General features: G+C 34.8%; 2 protein-coding genes and 1 pseudogene across 2 annotated transcripts; all 3 read left to right on the top strand.

Annotated features, from left to right (window-relative positions):
* The first annotated feature begins 1,272 nt into the window (after window positions 1-1,272).
* On the top strand, window positions 1,273-3,632 carry LOC18036269 (G-type lectin S-receptor-like serine/threonine-protein kinase LECRK3). Its single transcript, XM_024180853.1, is given in 2 exon segments — window positions 1,273-2,164; window positions 2,167-3,632. Coding segments are annotated over 2 exon segments (2,343 nt in total). The 5' UTR covers window positions 1,273-1,287.
* An 8,863-nt stretch (window positions 3,633-12,495) lies between these two features.
* On the top strand, window positions 12,496-14,941 carry LOC18036270 (G-type lectin S-receptor-like serine/threonine-protein kinase LECRK3). Its single transcript, XM_006427763.2, has one exon. The coding sequence runs from the start codon at window positions 12,536-12,538 to the stop codon at window positions 14,879-14,881; it is 2,346 nt and encodes a 781-aa protein (XP_006427826.1). The 5' UTR covers window positions 12,496-12,535; the 3' UTR covers window positions 14,882-14,941.
* A 3,471-nt stretch (window positions 14,942-18,412) lies between these two features.
* LOC18037308 lies at window positions 18,413-21,660 on the top strand (annotated as a pseudogene).
* Window positions 21,661-21,867: the final 207 nt, after the last annotated feature.

Below are 21,867 nucleotides of genomic sequence, written 5' to 3' on the forward strand. Positions count from 1 at the left end.
TTATAGTATCAGTAGGAGTAGATTTTTTTCGCTGCTATAAAAGTATGTAGAGTTCCCGTATCTCTAAGAAAAAAATAATTGTAATTATAAAATAAAAGTTAATAGCATATAATAAATATGATTTTTAAATAATAATTTTAAAGAAGTAGTAAATATATTTCATGTTTTTTATCATACAAGTGAAGGATCAAATTAACTTAATTTCTAAGTCACAATAACTAATATTTATCAAACACTTTATGATTTAGGTTTTAAGTTATAGCTGCCCAACTTTAATACTAAACGCAGCCTTAATTAGAGATTTTGACCGAGGATATATCTTAAAACCGTGAATTACGATACTTTGAAAAATAGTTTTAATAAACAACAAAAAGACTTGTTTTTGAAAGTTTCAGCTTTGTCAAATAAAGTAATTAAAAAAAAAAAAACTCCGATCTCCATCGAGGTATATATAATTTTCGTAGAAATAACATTGAGAATTGAAAATCTTGAAATCGTGTGGAGAGGGACCGTGCAAGAAATTAAAAAAAAAATTCAACTAAAAGCTTTGATTCCTTAGACTAATTAAGTTGTAGAATATGAGCTTCTTTGACATCGACATAAGTAGGTCATATTATTTCTAATTCAATGATATTAGCTTTCGATTGAATTTTCAAAAGCTATACTTCGTTCTGTACGTAAGTTAAAGGAAGACCAAACAGTCAAAGAATAATGATAGATGATGTGTTATTTATTTATTAGTGTTATGAATCACTTCATCAATAATAACTATATGTTTGAAAAATCAACTATTATCAATTGTAAGGGTGGACAGATCCGAAGTGGATCAAAAAACAATTTTTGGTCTCGATTTTCCTCAAATTCGATTAAAAACAGAAAAACTGAACAAATCGGTTTGGTTCTCGATTGAAAATCTTATAACCGGATCCAAACCGAAAAACCCAAATAACTTTGTAATTACGAAATATGACCACTTGATATGATCTGAGGGGCCGCAAGAGGCAAGCTCATGATTTTACAATAGTCCTTAACACACCCCAACACTTGTGTGTGTGTGTTGAACTTTCTCCACCATACTTTTTCCTCCTAACGTCCTCGCCACGGAAAAGTCTTACAAGTGAAGCGCACATGCCTCGTTAGAACAGTATATACTGTTGAATGTTCCAGTTTAAGAACGAGACTTGACTTGGTTGACTTCGGTTTATGAATTTATATTAAAATTAAACTGAAGCTCCTCATTGTGCCATTTCATCCTGAATCTCCACACAAAAATCCAAAAAGAAAAAAATGCAGAGAGTTCAAATTCATTTCATGCATTCAATCATACTCTTTATTTTATCATCGGGATGTTTTACAGCTGCAGCTCAGAAAAAACACTCAAATATAAGCATAGGCTCTTCTCTTTCACCCACCGGGAACTCATCATGGCGGTCACCGTCCGGCCTCTACGCCTTCGGATTTTATCCGCAAAGAAATGGCAGCAGATATTACGTTGGAGTTTTTCTAGCCGGGATCCCGGAGAAAACTGTAGTGTGGACTGCCAATAGAGACAATCCGCCAGTCTCCAGCAACGCTACCTTGATGTTCAATTCTGAGGGGAGAATTGTCCTGCGTTCAGGAGAACAAGGCCAAAATTCCATAATCGCCGACAATTCTCAGTCTGCATCTTCTGCATCCATGCTTGATTCTGGCAGCTTTGTGCTTCACAATTCTGATGGGAAAGTAATCTGGCAAACTTTTGACCATCCGACTGATACCCTTTTGCCAACTCAACGTCTTTCAGCGGGGACAGAATTGTGTTCTGGTATTTCGGAAACTGACCCTTCGACAGGGAAATTCCGGCTTAAGATGCAGTACGATGGAAACCTGGTACAGTATCCGAAAAATACTCCAGACACAGCTCCGTATTCTTATTGGACATCTTTTACGGGTGGAAAAGGTGATAATGTGAGCCTAAATCTGGATAAAAATGGCCATCTTTTTTTGCTGAATTCAACTGGCTTCAATATTAAAAATTTGACAGAAGAAGAAACTCCGATACAAGGGATGATGTATTTGATGAAAATTGATTCGGATGGGATATTCAGGTTGTATTCATACAATTTGAGGTGGCAAAATAGTACGTGGTCAGAGGTCTGGCCATCGACATCTGAAAAATGTGACCCATTGGTCTTTGCGGGTTTAACAGCTTTTGTGTTCTAAACGATCAGACACAAATTGCACATGCCTTCCAGGATTTGTTGCAATTTAGCAAAGGCAATTGGACTGCTGGCTGCGAACGGAATTACACAGCAGAAAGTTGCGGAAACAAAGCTATTCAAGAACTGGAGAACACTAACTGGGAAGATGTTTCGTACAATGTTCTGTCCGAAATAACAAAAGAGAAGTGCAAACAAGCGTGTTTGGAGGACTGTAATTGTGAAGCTGCGCTATATAAAAATGAGGAATGCAAAATGCAAAGGCTTCCTTTGAGATTTGGTAAAAGGAACCTACGTGATTCAGACATTACTTTCGTAAAAGTAGATGATGCTACTTCATCATCTCCTCAAGCACCCTTCTCTATAGAAGGCAATAAGAAAGGACTTTGGAAAAACATCGTCATCATTTGTTTATTTGTTACTGTTGTCATTCTTATTTCCGTGGTCACTTTTGGAATTTTCATTTACAGATACCGCGTCGGGTCATACAGAAGAATTCAGGGCAATGGCAGTGCTAGATATTGTGAGGATATTGCTCCCTTATCATTTAGTTATGCAGAACTTGAGACGATAACAGGTGGGTTCAAGGAAGAAGTCGGTAGAGGATCATCTGGTACAGTTTATAAAGGGGCAATGATCAACGGCCAATTAGTAGCTGTAAAGAGATTAGAGAAGGTGTTAGCTGAAAGGGAAAGAGAGTTTCAAACAGAGATAAAAGTCATCGGGAGGACTCATCACCGGAATCTTGTCCGTCTACTTGGTTATTCCCTTGAAGTATCGAAAAAGATGTTGGTTTACGAGTACATGAGCAATGGTTCTCTTGCTGATATACTCTTCAACGCAGAAAAACAACCAAATTGGATTGAAAGAATGGGAATTGCTCGCGATATTGCTAGAGGAATCCTATACCTACATGATGAATGCGAGACTCAGATCATCCATTGTGACATAAAGCCGCAGAACATACTCATGGATGAGAATAGGTGTGCTAAAATTTCCGACTTTGGATTGGCAAAGTTGATGAAGCCAGATCAGACTAAAACTTTCACAGGAATCAGAGGAACAAGGGGGTATGTTGCACCAGAATGGCACCGCAATTTGCCCATTACGGTGAAAGCAGATATTTACAGCTTTGGAGTTGTTTTGCTGGAGATCATCTGTCTTCGAAGATGCTTGGATCAGAACCTTCCTGAGGATCAAGTTATTCTCGAAGAATGGGTTTACCAGTGTTTCGAGGGTGGTAACCTTAGCCAACTAGTAGAGGGTGAAGAGGTTGATCAAAGACAATTGGAGAGGATTATCAAAGTTGCACTCTGGTGCATTCTTGATGAGCCATCGCTCCGCCCATCGATGAAGAAGGTTTTACTTATGCTGGAAGGACCTGTGGAAATCCCAATTCCTCCAAATCCTACTTCTTTTCTTAGTGCCATCTAGGCAAAGTTATATTTGCATAGCTAGAGTTACATTCATGAAAAATAGTTTTCTTGTTATATCCTGTTAAGTAAGATTGATTGCCCGAAATGATTGAAGGACATACTCTTATTTTAGCTGCAATAAAATTAAATTGCAGGAAAAAGGATCAATGGTTAGACAATGAATGGATCAATGGTTAGACAATGAATGGATCAATGGTTAGACAATATTATTAATTATATTTCTTTAAGATTACCAAATATAGATTCTTTTATAAAAATAATTATCAATTATAAGATAATTATTAATTAGAGAGATGTCTAATAGGCTTTACTACCATGCATAATTTTTTTTAAATCGTTTTAATTAGAGAATTATTAATGAAATACTCAAAAAACGAGATTTTCCTAAAATTTAGAGTTTTAAGCGACCGCCTTTACTTAAAGCTACCCTTGTCCTCATGATTTCATGCAATTCAATTTTTATATCAGTTGAAGTTAGGCCATGACACATATCGTCGCATGACTAGCTGTTTTAGCATGCTTAAGTTTATATGTATTTGTATTTAAGATCTATCGAGATGTAAAACATGCATTTTTTGAATATGTTTTATTTAAATTCATGGATTAAATCTTGTTATAAACTTTAGACATAAGCATGAAACAAGTAATAGAGTGACAATTACAAGATTCGCCTTGGATCCGGCAAAAGGGTTAGGGCGGGTCATGCTAGTAGTTGCCACACCAATCAGTGGATTTTTGTTAAAAAAAATTTCGGGTTCCACAAGATTATTACACGACTTTCCGATTTTCACTTTAATCCAGATTCTGGAATATTTTATTTATTCTTTAACGTCTTTCGTAATAGATTGGTACTTACTGCATGATTCATATCATATGAATACTACAATACTTATTGGTCGAATTTTAACAAAATTGTATCATTTGAAATTCGGAGTTCAAATACAATGTTTCCCCAATTTTAGAAAACCTTTAGAGTGTTTATATTTTAATATGGTTGGACTTTGCTGCTTTTTATTTAATTAATGTTCATTTAAAATATAATATTCTTTGATACAGTAAATTCATTGACCCCCTAAGGCCAAAATGACCTTATCAAGCAAACCTAACTTTATTCAAAAATAGATGTCGAAAAAAGACGTGGTGCAAAATTAACGTTGTGAAGTCTTGGTCTGCATAAGACTTTTGCTAAGATTTTTGGTCGACGCCCTTTTTTCTCTTCTTTCTTCCATATGCTGAATGCAAGCGTGATTGCATTTGTCAGTCAAAGCTAAATGACTTGCATAGTACGTTTGATAATTTTTTTTTCCTTCTGTACAGGATATGATGCCCAAGACTCGAGCGTTTGATCTTAATTATTCTTCCATTAAACAAGAGAAAGCATAGCTAAGCCAATATTGCTTTGTAAATCTCCAACTGACACGAGCAAACACGACTTATTGAAGAAAGTTCCAAGAGACATATTAAGTCATTTTCCCTATATGTGAATCCCTAGACATAGTGTCACTGGGCCCAATAGGAGCTCTTTCGCCTTTCCATAAACAGCGCTGATATTTGGCATGAAATTTTATCTACTGAAATTAACATTTTTCGTTGAAGTCAAACTAAAATTAGAAGATGGCCCCTCGCTCGTCAACCGTCCTCAGGTGATAAGTCATTGACCAAAAAAAAAATGATATATTCGATATAACAGAATCTCGCGATAAATATCATTTTTCTTCCATAAAAATATAAAATAGAAGTAAATTCTTGGCGAAATTTGTTAGTACAAGTAGATTTCAAGTTAATCTGAACAGATTTTTAGGCTACATAATAATTATATATACCTTGAGTCCTAATAGATCCCATATCTCCGGACATAATTTCTTAGCACGCTGATGAAGGTATTCAGTCAGAGATTTTGACCGAAGATAAATCTTAGAATTGCAAATTAGGATACTTTGAAACAATAATTTAAATAAACTCAACCCTCTAGCCACTAAGAGAAAATTTTGTCCCTCCAGTCTTTTAGCTTTGAAACTGCTCTTAGCTTCTAAGGCCCGGAGATGCTGACTTCTTCGGCAGCCTTCGAAAATAGGCACCTCTAAATAATTAAAATGCGTATGTATCTTTTGGAAAACCCAAAATATTAGATATAATATTGTATGCCTCTCTCTATGAGCTCGGTTGTCCATGAATGCACGCCTTAGATCACCCAAGTCAAGTAAATAATAGAGATCAGTAGGAGTTGGTGTTTAGATTTAGGTTCAATACTAAACTAATTTTTTTTTTTTTTTTGTTAACCTTTTAGAAAGATGCAATTAGTAGTTATTAGATAAAAATATAAAACTAATTAAATCTTGATTGTATATTGCTATACATGCATATGTGGTAAAAGATCACAGAAGAATTTAGTATAGATTAACTCAACACCAGATCTAAATACATTTAGCATTCAAAACACCACTAAAAAACCACATTTCAAATCGATATCTTCTTTTATAGCTAATATCAATAAAGAAAAAATAGTATGACAGTTATGTCAGTCTCAAAATATAAAAGCTCATAGTCTTCTACAACTTAATTGATCTGTGAAAGCTTTCGGTAGAATTGTTGTTTTCACACACTGTCCCTCTCAACACGCTTTCTAGATTTTCAACTCTCAACGTTGGAAGCTCATACGAAAGTTATTTATGCCTAGATGGAGATAGAAGTGTTTTTTTTTTTTTTTTAAATTGAAATGAAAAAAGTGAAGTTTGGAAAAGCCTGTCTTTGTGTATTAATAGGCAAAAATCAATCTCACCCATCAATCAAGAGAAATTAAATGTAAATACTAAAGTTTAGGAACTGTTATGGACTTGATTTCCTCTACTGTAATTCTCCCAAATCTTAGGCTTTAGTTTCTCATTTTTCCTTGTACAATATCTAATCACTTGTATAAAGCTAGAACGTACAGTAATACAATTGATATCGTTAACCATTCAAACCTTTTGTCTTAATATGGTATCAAACCATTTTTAAGCTCACATGAGTCATTGATCCTTGGCCTTGGCCTGTTTCTTTTTTTAATTTTTTTTTCCTTCCAGCATTAGCCTTCACCATGGCCAATGAAAATTCAGCTACCTCTAGCCTTAACCAAACCTTTACCAACACGAATCCCAACAATCTCATTGCTATAAACGCAGCCAAACCAACTCTCTCTAAAATTAACCCCAACAAACTACTATTCGTGGAAGACGCAATTTGATGCGCTTCTCTATGGATATGACTTGCTCGGCTACATTGATGGCACTAAGCCTTGCCTATCTCCAGAGACAATAGTTGATGAAAAGATAGTCCCGATGAAACGACCCGCCCCGAATCTATCTAATCTCGGTTAATCGAATTAATAATAATTCTGATATTTAAAAATTCTACCAAAAATTCGACAGTCTCCTATATAATTATGACATCCCCAATCCTGCAATTTATACAATTAACACTCCCAAAAATAATACAATATTTAATCAACCTCCACAACCAACTTCTTTAGTTTAAATACCAGTATCCTTCAAACATATAATGTCAAGAATACAATAATTTATCCTTAATCACAAATAAGTAATAAATTATACAATTTAAAATGTCCCAACAAAACATCTATGATTCCTAACACCATCACGTGGCCATAATTTCAATTTAACTATCGTTGCTGGGTCGACTGATATACCTGCAAATCTCCTGTGGGGGGAGAGGGGAGGAATATAATAAAAACGGGGTGAGTATAAAACTCAGCGAACTCAGTGAGTGACTATAGTAGTTTTTGGAAAAATAAATTTATTTTAAATGATTTAATCTTTTCCAAATTAATTTTATCCAAATATCATAAGAACCGACTACGAATTTTCAAATTTTCAATCAAATCCAATCCACCAATCCACATATCGGATTTTTATGGATCCAATTTTTGCTTATTAGATTAGATTCTGAACACCCCTAAAAAGTGGTGAATATTCAAATAACGTTAATTAAGCTCTTCTTATGTGATAGGGATATTAGTGCCTAGCTTGCTAGGCTGTTTAATTCTAAATTACATATTTTATGATCATTTGCTTTGAAAATAGCCAGGTCTATAACCTAGCTAGCTAGCAACAAAATTGAAGTTTATTAGTAAACAACACTCACTGATGCTGTTGCAGCCCTCGTGAAACAAGTTTAATTCATTGACGCATCTTACGGTCAGACTAGAAAATGCTCTAGCCCAAGTAACTTTACGACTAAGAGATTTAGATAGATAATCTTACTAAGTGATGGTTAATTTAATGAATAGGAAAGTTTATTGTTAATTCTTAAGATTACAACCCTATATACTTATTTATAGTAGACTATATTTAATCATTTTTTTTTATTTACAATGTATGTGTACTACTCACAGTCAGCACAACTATAAACGGGATGTTCATGATTTATTTCTTTGCCGCAAGCCATACAATACAGTCGATCAAAATTAGCTTCAGCAAGTGTTTTAGTCCTCAAACTGAGATGATGCTTATGTTCTTCATAGAGAATACTCGCTGGTAGTGGGTCACTGCCACATTGCACATAAAAATTGAGTTCTTTACACTAAAACAAAGAAAATATTGGGATTATATGCTCTTTTAAAGCATATTAATTTATTTTCTGATTAATAAAATATTTGAGATATTTTCAATTGCATAAGTATATATTGAAAAAGGTCCGCTTAATCATATTATATGTATTTATTTGATCATCATATGGATTCACAGAAGACATAAATACAAGTTATCTTATGATTAAATAAATTTAGTTCGCAGTTGATAAATAGAGTTGGCCACTCTATTTATGTTTAGGCTGTAGTAAATTCATTGAATGATTTGTCTTAATCATGTATGAATTTACTGATATAGTTTGACTACATTAAGCTGGATCACATATGAGATTTAATTAACCTTGAAATAACTGTCAGACTTATTAAATCTCATAGGCATTGATTTTACTGTAATCTTAATATTGAGTTAGTTATAATTTCATGATTATAATTGTTATTCCATTTCAGTTACCAATGGGTACGACATACACTTGTAGTCAAGATTACCCGGTATCTTAGTAGGAGCATTTATGAGTATTGGAGTTATAGATTAATAATATAGAATTTGTACAACACATCTCTCGATGGGTTTTCGGCACTTGATCATAGAATTCTCTGGCAAGAGTGTGTCAACATATTTAGTATGTTGAAAATGATCATTAGAGAAAACCAGTAAGTATCAAGGAATAAGATGTTATTAAATTGATTGGACAGTTGAGATATCGATTTAATTAACGATGTGGTACAAAGGATTATACAGTAAAAAAATCAAAGTGGCTTGGGACGAATTATTATTCGAGCATACAATTATGGAGGTCGGTTCCAATCTTTTAGTGGAGTAGATTTGTAATTAAATAATTGGGCTAGTTTAATTATAGGCTTAATTAATATAGCCACTATTGTATGTTCCCAAATGATCCCCGGGTTAGCTCATTTAATTGACTGCACCACTACTAGATTTATAAGCAAGATAACTAGCTATTTGAGTCAAAAGCCCAAATATATTATTTAGTGGGAGGCTCCATTAATATGCTTGAGTGTAAAGGGCTTTGGGTTATTTTACAAGGTGGGCCCCTAAAACACAAGAATAAGTAAGGTGACTTTTGTTTTAATTATTTTTTAATTTAAATCAAAAGGGATTTAATAGAATTAAAAATAAATAAATATGGAGCCTAGGGTTTCCACTAGATAGAAATATAAAATGGTTTATTTTCTCCCAAAATAAAGAGAGCAGCCACTTTATACAGATAAAAAAAAAAGATTTTTTTCTCTATTGTTGAGAGTGAGAGAAAAATCTTCTCGTGTTAGTTGCTTTCGTGGTGATAAAAGCGTCCACACGTCAAGTGCAAATCAAACTTGAGTCATAGCCTGGAAGATTATTTGGTGGCGGATCGTGATCTACAGAAGTAGTGGTGACAGATCGTGATCTAACAGGAGTGGTGATGACAGATCGTGATCTGAGAGCCTAAATCACTTCAGCGGAAAAAGCCAAATCGGATTTTTAAGGTACAATTTCTAAATTACAAACTCTTATATATTGTATGAGAGCGATCCTAAAAACTTTTAAAAATTTTTAAAAAATTGATTTTCTCTATCAGAAAGTACCCTGAATTGTATGACCACATGCATTGCAATGAAATTTGATGGACATATTCTCAACTAGAGAAAGAAGACACTTATGAACTTTGTACTCTATGTTTGCCTTCAAAGAAACACATTCAGCATGTAAGTCAAAATCACACTTCAAAGTAATACATTCAGGATGTAAGGTAAAATCACACTTGTCACATCGATATTTTAAACCTTTAGTATCGAAGCAACATGCATCACACCAACCTCTGAGTTCCTTATCAGCAACCAAGAGTTTCAAAGAATGGCGTGGATGAAATGGCCATATCGGATGTCTTGCAGCAGCTCACTACATGACTTGTATTACAACCACCTCTTTGACCGTTTATAATTTTGAAGCATAACTTGCAACTCACATTGGTTACCTCCAAGACAAATAAATGATGCTCATGACTAAAATGTGCGATTCTTTTTTTTATCTTTTTGGTATTTCGCCTGTCAGGGTAGGCAATGATTGATGGATTTAGCAAAGAACTCAACTCTGCATTGCCAAACCCATAAGTGAAGCCGTATGTTGTCATATATTTTTCGTGCAATGGATGATAAACCTATCTAGGCAACTCAGCACAGGATTCGTGGAGATAAAATAGGCAGGGATCACAACCATATGTTGTGCCTTGAATATAATTTTGGCAACCATAACAAACTATATCATCAGCAATATGGATTTCATGACAAACAAGAGATGCTTGTGACTAAAATGCTCCAGTTTTCCTTTGTCATTGTACTCCTCCTCATTGATCTCACAATGCACACAAGCGAAGTACTCATATTTGGCACAATGATAAAATGGATCCCTTGAGTTTCCTTTTTTTTTTTTCTTTAAAATCTCAAACTGACACAGACAAACAAGCTTATTGAGCAAAGCTACAAGTGATAATATATATTCAAGTCATTTTCCTGTTTTACGAATCCCTAGACATGTTGGGAAATTTATTGGTGAAGCAAACATATAACTAAAGTGAAATTGAGAAATAATAAGACAACAGAATCACACAGAAACACCAGAATTTAAGTGGTTCGACTTTTAACCTATGTCCACGAGCAAAGACAAAAGGAAAATATTTTATTAGTGAAAATGAGTTATAAGTATTATAGTATTTTATCTCACTACGTAAAATTTCAATACACCAAAACTCTCAAATCATTAATCACTCAAAAACTCCCTAAATGAATAAGAAGAACTGAAAAATGGATGGGTTACAAATGAGGGGAGCCACCCTTTTTACAGCCAAATTTTAGCTACTGTACGCTCTATTATTTTATTTTTTCCTTATGCGGTTTGTCACTCTTTCTTTCTTTTTTTCTTCTTCTTTTTTCTCTTTCCTTTGCAGTACGGCACCACTCTTGTAGATGAGCGTTGCCCACCACTCACTTTTTTGACAAGACATAATGTCATTCAGCCCGTATCTTTAATTTTTAAAATGTAAAGTAGAAGTAAATTTCTCTCTTATATTATTAGTAGGAGTAAATTTTTTCACTGTTATAAATGTACGTAGAGTTAGGGAAAAAAATATGTAATTATATAATAAAAGTTAATAATATATAATAAATAAATTTTTAAATAATAATTTTAAAAGAAATAGTAAAGATATTACATATTTTTTATTATACAAATGATAGATCAAATCAACTTAATTTCGAAGTCATAACAGTTAATATTTACTAAATATTTTATATTCTAAATTTTATGTTATAATTGTCCAACATTAATACTAAACATACTGAAAATAGATCTTAAAACTGTGAATTAGGATACTTTAAAAAATAACTTTAATAAACTACAAGAGGACATGCTTTTGAAAGTTTCAGCTATGTCAGATAAAGTATTAAAAAAAAACACTCCTATCTCCATCGAGATATATATAATTTTCGTATAAACAAACATTGGGAGTTGAAAATCTTGAAATCGTGTGGAGAGGGGCAGTGCATGAAATTAAAATAACTTTTCAACTAAAAGCTTTAATTCCTTAGACTAATTAAGTTGTAGCCTATATGAGCTTCTTTGACATTGACATAAGTAGGCCATATTATTTCTAGTTCAATGATATTAGCTTGGGATTGAATTTTCAGAAGCTATACTATGCTCTGTACGTAAGTTAAAGGAAGACCAAACAATCAAATAATAATGATAGATGATGTGTTATTTATTTATTAGTGTTATCAATTATTACATCAATAATAATTATATGTATAAAAAATTAACTGTTATCAAAAAAAAAAAATTTCCGTCTCGATTTTCCTCAAACTCGGTTCGATTTTTATATTTCCAGAAAATCGATAAAAGAACTGAACAAATCGGTTTGGTTCTCGATTAGAAATCTCATAACTGGACCCAAACCGAAAAACCCAAATAACTTTGTATTACGAAATACGACCACTTGACATTATATGAGGGGCCGCAAGAGGCAAGCGCATGATTTTACAATAGTCCTTAACACACCCTAACACTTGTGTGTGTGTGTGTTGAACTTTCTCCACCAAGCTTTTTCCTTCTGACGTCCTTGCCACGGAAAAAGTCTTAAAAGTGAAGCCCACATGCCTCGTTGGCCGTTGGGACAGTACTGTTCAATGTTGCAGTTTAAGAACGAGACTTGACTTGGTTGACTTCGGTTTATAAATTTCTATTAAAATGAATCTCAAGCTCCTCATTATGCCATTTCGTCCCCAGTCTCCATACAAAAATCCAAAGAAAAAAAAAAAGGAAGATGCAGAGAGTTCATATTCATTTCATGCATTCAATCATACTCTTTATTTTGTCATCGGGATGTTTTACAACCGCAGCTCAAAAACAACACTCAAATATAAGCCTAGGTTCTTCTCTTTCACCGATCGGGAATTCATCATGGCGGTCACCGTCCGGCCTCTACGCCTTCGGATTTTATCAGCAAAGAAATGGCAGCAGCTATTACGTTGGAGTTTTTCTAGTCGGGATCCCAGAGAAAACTGTAGTGTGGACTGCCAATAGAGACAATCCGCCAGTCTCCAGCGACGCCACCTTGGTGTTCAATTCTGAGGGGAGAATTGTCCTGCGTTCAGGAGAACAAGGCCAAGATTCCATAATCGCCGATGATTCTCAGTCTCCATCTTCTGCATCCATGCTTGATTCTGGCAACTTTGTGCTTCACAATTCTGATGGGAAAGTAATCTGGCAAACTTTTGACCATCCGACTGATACCCTTTTGCCAACTCAACGTCTTTCAGCAGGGACAGAGTTGTTTTCTGGGATTTCAGAAACTGACCCTTCGACAGGGATATTCCGGCTTAACATGCAACATGATGGACATCTGGTACAGTATCCGAAAAATACTCCAGACACAGCTCCCTATTCTTATTGGGCATCTGGTACAAATGGAAAAGGTGATCATGTGAGCCTAAATCTTGATAAAAATGGCCATCTTTTTTTGCTGAATTCAACTGGCTTCAATATTAAAAATTTGACAGAAGGAGAAAGTCCGACAGAAGGGATGACGTATTTGATGAAAATTGATTCGGACGGGATATTCAGGTTGTATTCATACAATTTGAAGCAGCAAAATAGTACGTGGTCAGAGGTCTGGTCATCGACATATGAAAAATGTGACCCAATTGGTCTTTGCGGGTTTAACAGCTTTTGTGTTCTGAACGATCAGACACAAAATTGCATATGCCTTCCAGGATTTGTTCCAATTAGCAAAGGCAATTGGACTTCTGGCTGCGAACGGAATTACACGGCAGAAAGTTGCGGAAACAAAGCTATTCGAGAACTGGAGAACACTAACTGGGACGATGTTTCGTACAATGTTCTGTCGGAAATAACAAAAGAGAAGTGCAAACAAGCGTGTTTGGAGGACTGTAATTGTGAAGCTGCACTATATAAAGATGAGGAATGCAAAATGCAAAGGCTTCCTTTGAGATTTGGTAAAAGGAACCTGCGTGATTCAGACATTACTTTCGTAAAAGTAGATGATGCCACTTCATCATCTCCTCAAGCGCCATTCTCTGTAGAAGGCAAAAAGAAAGAACTCTGGAAAGACATCGTCATCATTTGTCTATTTGTTGTTGTTGTTATACTTATTTCGGCGATCACTTTTGGCATTGTCATTTACAGATACCGTGTCGGGTCATACAGCAGAATTCCAGGCAATGGCAGTGCCAGATACTGTGAGGATATTGCTCCCTTGTCATTTAGTTATGCAGAACTTGAGAAGATAACAGATGGGTTCAAGGAAGAAGTCGGTAGAGGATCATCTGGTACAGTTTATAAAGGGGCAATGATCAACGGCCAATTAGTAGCTGTAAAGAGATTAGAGAAGGTGTTAGATGAAGGGGAAAGAGAGTTTCAAACAGAGATAAAAGTCATCGGGAGGACTCATCACCGGAATCTTGTCCGTCTACTTGGTTATTCCCTTGATGTATCGAAAAAGATATTGGTTTACGAGTACATGAGCAATGGTTCTCTTGCTGATATACTCTTCAACGCAGAAAAACAACCAAATTGGGTTGAAAGAATGGGAATTGCTCGTGATATTGCTAGAGGAATCCTATACCTACATGATGAATGCTTGACTCAGATCATCCATTGTGACATAAAGCCGCAGAACATACTCATGGATGAGAATAGGTGTGCTAAAATTTCAGACTTTGGATTGGCAAAGTTGATGAAGCCAGATCAGACTAAAACTTTTACAGGAATCAGAGGAACAAGGGGGTATGTCGCACCAGAATGGCACCGCAATTTGCCCATTACGGTGAAAGCAGATATTTACAGCTTTGGAGTTGTGTTGCTGGAGATCATCTGTCTTCGAAGATGCTTGGATCAGAACCTTCCTGAGGATCAAGTTATTCTCGAAGAATGGGTTTACCAGTGTTTCGAGGATGGTAACCTTAGCCAACTAGTAGAGGGTGAAGAGGTTGATCAAAGACAATTGGAGAGGATTATCAAAGTTGCACTCTGGTGCATTCTTGATGAGCCATCGCTCCGCCCATCGATGAAGAAAATTTTACTTATGCTGGAAGGATCTGTGGAAATCCCAATTCCTCCCAATCCTACTTCTTTTCTTAGTGCCATCTAGGCAAAGTTATGTTTGCATAGCTAGAGTTACATTCATGAAAAATGGTTTTTTTGTTTACAATATCCCTTTTCTTGTTATATCCTGTTATGTAAGATTGATTGCCCGAAATGATTAAAGGACATACTCTTCTTTTAGCTGCAATAAAATTAAATTGCAGGAAAAAGGATCATACTTAAACCTTTGACATGACAAAGTAAAATCTAACAACTGATTCCATTCATCTGTCTAGTGTTTAATCTATCCCCTATGTATATATAAAATCTCTGTCCCCAGTGCTTTAGAGCAATCCTGAAAGTTCTTGCCGTAGATTCTACTTTCATATTTGTTTCAGCTGATTTATCTTGTCAAAGAGTTGAGAGATGTTGAACTGGTCTTGCATGCTTCTACTAAAATTTAATGTGGCAGCCGTGTTCCCAGGGTAATTATAAGCTTTAAGTTTTCAACCACTCACATGGACAACATTCAAATTCAAAGATTTGACATTTTTGAATTTTCTTAGTTTCATTTTTAATTTTCTGTTTTTTGAACTTACCTTGACCATGTATTATTGCTTGAATAGATAGGACTATAAACTGCCAAAACAATTTACAAATTGATTTAGCTTGTGTTGTGAATGGAACAAATAATCCTGGCCTGTTTTGTTAATTAATTGTCGAAAAATGCTAGTGAGTCTAAAACTTACACGTGTATTGGCAAATAAATTATTGTTGAAAATCATTTCAGGCCACCCACGACCTCGAGAAAGTCTATGCTACATTATAGGTAATACAACCAACAATTAAATGTGTGACATGTGTTGTTAAATTTAATACAGCTATTACTTGCATGTTGTTTTTTCAAATAATAAAGGGAATAATATCATTTGCTTATTGTATAGCCGACGTGGAACTCTGATATACTCTAAAATTTCTACACAACTTGTTATACATCAAGTTTCCTAACCATAAAACTGACTAAGAAGATTGGCTGATCAGATTGTGTTACCTAATTTAAAACTGAGTTCAAAAATGAAAAAGTATATATGATTAAAAAATATGTACACTAGCAATTATCGATTCTCTTGAGAGACCAAAATTATGTAAGCATTTATATTTGATAGTATGATTTAGTATCATGTTGTAATTATATGCACACACATTATATGATTGAGATGTGACTGCCAGTCACCATATGCGTACCCTTCCTGTTAGGTGCTCTTTGCATGCGTATTAAAAGTTAGATTGCTCTACCCGTGCAATGACGTTATTTCTACCAAGTGAGAGAGGTTTTTTCCTTGCTTTGCGCACACGACGATGATCCTAGTGAGTATGATAGTTATTTCTCCTGACTAATTGGTGCGGTTTTGTCATTTATGTATATATGATTTCATGTTTGCTTATGTATTATATTCAATGTAAAGTTATGTCATATGATTATGTATAAGCATTAATTTATTTTTATATATAAATTATATTCACTCACTGGGCTACAAGTTCACTATTTTCTTATTTATTATCCCATTTCTCCTATGTTTCCTCATGCAAGGTCGGCTTTAGAATATCTGGAACCTTAGGCAAATTTGTTTTATGAGCTCTCTTTTTATTCAGCAACTTCAATACTAAAAAAAAAGCATAAATTTATTTTATCTTTAGTTCTTAAATTCAAAAAATAATCAAGAAGATCCTAAAAAATTTTGAAAACAAAACTTGAAATTTACTTTGTTTAGAGCTTTTAAAAAAATAAACAAACAAATAAATGAGAACAATACTATTTTCGAATATAACATTTAGAATGGTAGCATATAAAAAGTTGAGATGATGAATTGATGATTAGATAATGGAGATGGATTTTGTATTTGAAGAAACTAATCTTTTGCTTTTTTGAATGAATAATGCATGGAACAATTTTCTTTGTAGAAAAGAGAGAAAAAAAATTTTGCATCTATGATTTTTTAGATCATAAGGTTCTTAATAGAAATTAAAAGGAATACTAAAAATCAAAGATTCTAATGTTAAATAATTAAGCTTTTTTAGAAACTAAAAAGGTAAAAAAAATTATTTCTTTTTCTTGGAAAAACTAATAATGAATAAATCAATGGTTAGAAAATATTATTAATTATATCTCTTTAACAATAAGATTACCAAATATAGATTCTTTTATAAAAAAAATAATTCTTAATTATAGGATAATTATTAATTAGAGAGATGTCTAATAGGCTTTACTACCATGTATAAATTTATTTTAAATCTTTATTAATTAGAAAATTATTAATGAAATACTCAAAAAGAGATCTTCCTAAAATTTGGGCCCCTTAGGCAACCACCTTATTCCCCTATACTTAAATCCACCCTTGTCCTCATGATTTCGTGCAGTTCAATTTTTCGATCGGTTGAAGTTAGGCCATGACAAATATTGCTACATGACTAATATTTTGAGCACGTTTAGGTTTATATGTATATGTATTTAAGATATATTGAGATGTAAAACATGCACATTTTGAATATGTTATATATATATATTCATGGATTAAATTTTGTTATGAACTTTAGATATAAGCATGAAGCAAGTAATACAGTGGCTATTACATGATTTGCCTTGAATCCGACAAAAGGGTTATGGCGGGCCATGTTAGTAGTTGCCACACCAGTCAGTAATTTTTTATTATAATTTTTTTTTATGCCTAGATTTTCAACTCTCAACGTTGGAACTTGGAAGTTCATACGAAAGTTATTTATGCCTAGATGGTGATAGGAGTGTTATTTTTTTTTTTAAATTGAAATGAAAAAAGTGAAGTTTGGAAAAGCCTGTCTTTGTGTATTAATAGGCAAAAATCAATCTCACCCATCAATCAAGAGAAATTAAATGTAAATATTAAAGTTTAGGAACTGTTATGGACTATTATGGACTTAATTTTCTCTACTGTAATTCTCCCAAATCTTAGGTTTATTTTCTCATTTTACCTTGTACAATATTTAATCACTTGTATAAAACTAGAACGTGCAGTAATACAATTGATATCGTTAACCATTCAAACCTTTTGTCTTAATATGGTATCAAAGCATTTTTAAGCTCACACGAGTCATTGAACCTTGGCCTTGACCTGTTTCTTTTTTTAATTTTTTTTTCCTTCCAGCATTAGCCTTCACCATGGCCAATGAAAATTCAGCTACCTCTACCCTTAACCAAACCTTTACCAAGACGAATCCAACAATCTCATTGCTATAAACGCAGCCAAACCAACTCTCTCTAAAATTAACCCCAACAAACTACTATTCGTGGAAGACGCAATTTGATGCGCTTCTCTATGGACACGACTTGCTCGGCTACATTGATGGCACTAAGCCTTGCATACCTCCAGAGACAATAGTTGATGAAAAGACAGTCCCGACCCCATATTTCACCCTTTGGATGATACAAGACAAGCTTCTTCTTCTTGGCATCATCGGCTCACTTAGCCACAAAGTTGTACCTGTAGTTTGTTCATGCAAAACATCTGCTGAATCCTGAAATCGCCTTGCCAAATTTTATGCCAATCCTTCATCCTCCAGAACTATGGGATTGGCAGAGCAACTTACTCTCATGAACAGAGGCTCCCAACCTGTCGCTGACTATATTGCCACTATCCGTGATATTGATGATGAATTAGCTTTAATTTCCAAATCAATGTCTGATCATCCTTACTCTTCATGCTGTGGAAACTGAATTCAAAGAACTTGCAGCTGCAGTACGGGCACGAGATACTGTGATTAGTTTCGATGAACTACTTGACAAACTTGTTGAATATGAGGCTTTCCTCAAACTTGAAGAGCTTCGCTCCAGTGGAATCTTGTGAACTCTTGCTCTGACTCTTCATTATTTGTATACTCTGATAGTCTATACTAATCTATTTTTTAGTTTATGTGGATGACTTGTTGATTACAGGAAATTCTTCAAGTTTCATTCGTCAAGTTATTGACTCTCTCTCCAAGCGATTTTCCATTAAGGACCTTGGCCGTCTTCATTATTTCCTTGGTGTGGAGGTGATTCCTACACCTCACGGGATATTTCTCTCTCAACAGAAATATATTTGTGATCTTTTAGCCAAATTCAAAATGGAGGGTATCAAAGACTGTGACTCCTCTCAGTTGTACCACATGCCTCATGCTCAATGATAGCTCGCCAAAAGTTAAGGCTTCTCAGTACCGTAGTCTTATTGGCGGCATGCAATGCCTCTCTCCTACACGACCGGATGTTGCCTATGCAATAAACAAATTGGTGCAATATATGCATTCTCCCAGTCAAACACATTGGACAGCGGCAAAAATGTTTACTTCGATACTTGAAGCACACTCTCACGTATGGTCTCTTTATATCTCGCTCACAGCCGCTGTCTTTGACAGCCTTCTCAGATGCTGATTGGGCTGGAAATCGTGATGATTGTACCTCTATATCGGCCTTTGTTATTTTTCATGGTGGCAACCCTTTTGTCTTGGTGTTCTAAGAAGCAGCGGACAATAGGTCGCTCCTCAACAGAGGCTAAATATCACTTAGTTGCTTCAGCTGCTGCTGAAATTACTTGGTTGACCAATCTTCTTCAAGAGTTACATGTCTCTTTCCCTAAGCCGCCTCTTCTTTTTTGTGATAACATTAGTGCTACGTACTTGTGAGTCAATCCAGTTTTTTCACTCAAGAATGAAACATCTTGCTCTGGATTTTCATTTTGTACGGGAAAAAGTCTCTAATGGTTCACTTCAAGTAGCTCATGTCTTTACTCCTAATTAACTTGCGGATGTGCTTACTCAACCACTTGCCAAGCCTCGTTTTGCTCACCTTCGATCCAAGATTGGTGTTTTCGATGGAAACGCCATCTTGCGGGGGCACAATAGTCAAGAATCAGTCTCACCCTTCAATAAGAGAAATTAAATGTAAATAAAAAAGTTTAGGAACTGTTATGGACTTGATTTTCTCTATTGTAATTCGCTCAAATCTCAGGCTTTTGTTTCTCATTTTTCCTTGTACAATATCTAATCACTTGTTTAAAGCTAGAACTTGCAGTAATGCAACTGATTTCTTTAACCATTCAAACCTTTTGTCTTAGCATGTATCTCACTGAAAAATTTATATGGGATGGGAATATTGTCCAATAAGTGTATGCCGTGTCTCTCAAAATATTGTCTTTATTATGAATACCATTTTTATGGGAATAAGAAATCTTATACAATAAACGCAAGAATTTAGATCTAGCGCTGCTGAGCTGATCTATGCTTAATTAATTTTTCATAATCCTTTGTCACACATGCTTGTATAGCAATATAATATATGATAAGGATTTAATTAGCTTTATATTCTTATCTTTTTAAAAGGTTAGAAAAAAAGTCAGCTCAGCACAAGATCTACATCCCACATGAGTTGAGTGCTCAACTCTTCATAATCTTCTTCCACACATTCATGTATAGTAATATACTATTAAGATTTAATTAATTTTACATTCTTATTCAATAACTACCAAATGTAATTTTTAAAAAGAATAAAAGTAAGATTCAATAAATAAAAAGGTAAACTGACATGTTAAAGATTAAAAAAAAAAGTTTTAACGTACTTCTTTCTTTAACCAAATTATACCCAGCAACAACTTCTTCTGTCAGGCACAACCGAACAAAACATTCAAGAAGCATGTCTGAAGGATTGTAATTGTGAAGCTGGGCTGTACAAAGATGAGTAATGCAAAATGCAAACACTTCCTTTGAGATTTGGAAGAAGGAAACTGAGTGATTCAGCCATTGCTTTCATCAAAGTGGATGCTACTAATTCATCTAGTTCTGAAAAACCTTTATCTAGAGGAGGCAAAAAAGCACAACGGGAAGACATCGCTATCGTCTCTTGTTTAATTGTTACCGTTATCATTCTTATTTTGGCGACTTTTGGAATTTTCATCTACAGATGCCGTGTCCAGTCGTACAGAATAATTCCAGGCGGTGGCAGTGCCAGTTATTGTGAGGATATTGCTCTTTTATAAAGGGACTACCATCAATGGCAAATTCGTGGCTAAGTGATTACAAAAGATGTTAGCTGAAGGGGAAAGAGAGTTTAAGACTGAGATGAATGTAATCGGGAGAACTCATCACCGGAATCTAGTTCGTCTGCTTAGCTATTCCTTTGATGTATCAAATAAGATCTTGGTCTACGATTACATGAGCAATGGTTCTCTTGTTGATGTACTCTTCACTCCCGAAAAACAACCTAATTGGGTTGAAAGAATGGGAATTGCTCGCGATATAGCTAGAGGAATCCGGTATCTACATGACGAATGCGAGGCTCAGATCATCCATGGTGACATAAAGCCTCAAAACATACTCATGGACGAAAAAAGGTGTGCTAAAATTTCAGACTTTGGATTGGCAAAGTTGATGAAGCCAGACCAGACTAGAACTTTTACAGGAATCAGAGGAACAAGGGCGTATGTTGCAGCAGAATGGCACAGGAATCTGCCCATTACAGTGAAAGCAGATGTTTACAGCTTTGGAGTTGTGTTGCTGGAGATCGTCTGTCTTCGAAGATGCTTAGATCAGAATCTTCTGGAGGATCGAGCTATTCTTCAAGAATGGATTTGCCAGTGTTTCGAAAATGGTAACCTTAGCCAACTGGTAGAAGACGAAGAAGTTGACCAAAAACAATTGCAGAGGATGATCAAAGTTGGACTCCGGTGCATTCTTGATGAGCCATCGCTCCGCCGGGCAATGAAGAAGGTTTTACTTATGCTGGAAGGAACTGTAGAAATCCCAATTCCTCAGAATCCTACTTCTTTTCTCAGTACCATCTAGGCAAGTTATGTATGGATAGCTAGATTTGCATTCGCGAATAACTGTTTTCTTGTTCACATCTTATCTCTCTTTTCTTGTTATATCTTGTTAAATATGATTTGATTGCTTGATCGAGATACCCTGATTTAAGGTGCAACAAAATGAAATGGCAAGGGAAAAACCATACTTAAACCTTTGACTCAAAGAAAGTAAAATCTAAGGACTGAT

Source organism: Citrus clementina, unplaced genomic scaffold, assembly GCF_000493195.1.
Source record: "Citrus clementina cultivar Clemenules unplaced genomic scaffold, Citrus_clementina_v1.0 scaffold_7, whole genome shotgun sequence".
Lineage (NCBI taxonomy): Eukaryota > Viridiplantae > Streptophyta > Magnoliopsida > Sapindales > Rutaceae > Citrus > Citrus x clementina.